Source organism: Carlito syrichta, unplaced genomic scaffold (assembly GCF_000164805.1).
Source record: "Carlito syrichta isolate Samal-C Ts95f unplaced genomic scaffold, Tarsius_syrichta-2.0.1 Scaffold314855, whole genome shotgun sequence".
Lineage (NCBI taxonomy): Eukaryota > Metazoa > Chordata > Mammalia > Primates > Tarsiidae > Carlito > Carlito syrichta.
Window position 1 is genome coordinate 50,171 of NW_007258951.1, and position 1,505 is coordinate 51,675.

At 56.7% G+C, this 1,505-nt stretch overlaps 1 protein-coding gene across 1 annotated transcript in view; it reads left to right on the forward strand.

Annotated features, from left to right (window-relative positions):
* Positions 1-46: 46 nt before the first annotated feature.
* DNAJC3 (DnaJ heat shock protein family (Hsp40) member C3) overlaps positions 47-1,505 on the forward strand; it is a gene marked incomplete at its 5' end in the record, with an annotated part of 88,168 nt that continues 86,709 nt past the window's right edge. Inside the window, one exon of the mRNA XM_008072114.1 lies at positions 47-116. Coding sequence (XP_008070305.1) covers positions 47-116 — 70 coding nt within the window. The remainder of the gene's footprint in view (positions 117-1,505) is intronic.

Consider the following 1,505-nt stretch of genomic DNA (forward strand, 5'->3'; position numbering starts at 1 on the left):
CGGGGGACGCCGGCGGCCGGCGGCGTCGGCAGGGGGAGTCAGTAGAGGTGGCCGAAGGGAACATCTTCCTCCGGCCGGGCGAGGCGAAGAGGACGGGGCTGACTGCAAGGGAAAAAGTGAGTGGCCGTCGCTTTACGACTCGCTGTTGTGTGTGGGAACGGTTAGGTCGGTGCCTGGAGGCGCTGGCGTGGAAATTCCGGCTCCCGGAGGGCGGGGCGCCGAGTTGGTGGCTTGGCCGGCCCCGGCGCGGTGCCCTTCGACCTGCAGGGCCGGCCTCCCCGCTCCGAGTCCTCTGAGAAGCGCTTCCTTGGGAGAGACGGGAGCGCCCCCGTCGCCCTTCAGCCCCCCAGGCTGGAGTGTTGGCTGCTGCCGCGGAAGAGCGGAAACGGAGGGCTGTCCCGTCTCCGAGGTCGGCGGGAGGAGTGCGCCTCGCTGGGCCGCCGAGGGAGATGGCGACGCGGAAGGCAGCAGCCCGTGCGGCGATCGGTTCGCGTCCCGCTCGAAGGGGCTGGTTGTCCGGGAGGTCAAGGCAGGCCTCTGGGTATCCCATTCCGAGGGAGTGAGGAACTAAGGCGGGAGAGGGTGGTGGCGTCTTCCACGTTCTCGACTTTTTAGGTCTCATTCGGGGCAGTGGGTCTTTGTTTCTGTTTTGGGTCCCCTGGTGACCTTTTTTTTGGGTAAATCCCAAGTCAGATCATGTAGCGTGACAACGTTGAGGCAGAGGATTAGACAGCGAGACTGTCCCAGGAAATCTGGGGGATTGGAATTTGAAAATTTGAAGCCCTGGACCACTTTCATGTGGGTCATGTATGCCAGTTCTCTTGCCTTTTCTAATGTATGTGTCTGGTTATCATTGGTGGTTTCTTTTGGGCACTTAAGAGGTGGGCTGGGCACAGTGGGTCCTGCCTGTAATTTCAGCGCTTGGAAAGGCCAAGGTGGGAGGATTGCTTGAGCTCCGAAGTTTGAGACCAGCCTAGGCAAAATAGCGAGACCTTATCCCTACAAAAAAATTATAGCATTAGCCGGTCGTGGTGGCATGTGTCTGTAGTCCCAGCTACTTGGCAGGCTGAGGCAATAGGATCGCTTGAACTCAGGAATTTGAGGCTGCACTCTGGGCGACAGAGTGAGACCCCGACTTAAAAAGAGAAATGGAGAGAGGGAGCGAAAGAGGAAGTTACCTATGTTCTGTTAAATGGCTTTTTAATTTTTTTGAGTTGGAGTCTCGCTGTGTTGCCCAAGCTGGAGTGCAGTGGCATGCTTATGGCCACAGCAGCCTCAACCTGCTGGGTTCAGGCGATCCTTCCACCTTAGCCTTCCAAGTAGCTGGGACTACAGGCACACACCACCATGCCTGGCTAATTTTTTGATTTATTGTAGAGACAAGATCTCATCAAGTTTCCCAGGCTAATCTTGAACCCCTGGGCTCAGACAATTCTCTTGCCTCCACCTCCCAAAGTGCTAGGATGACAGATTTTAGGGAATAGGGGAAGAAAAAAGCATGAGTT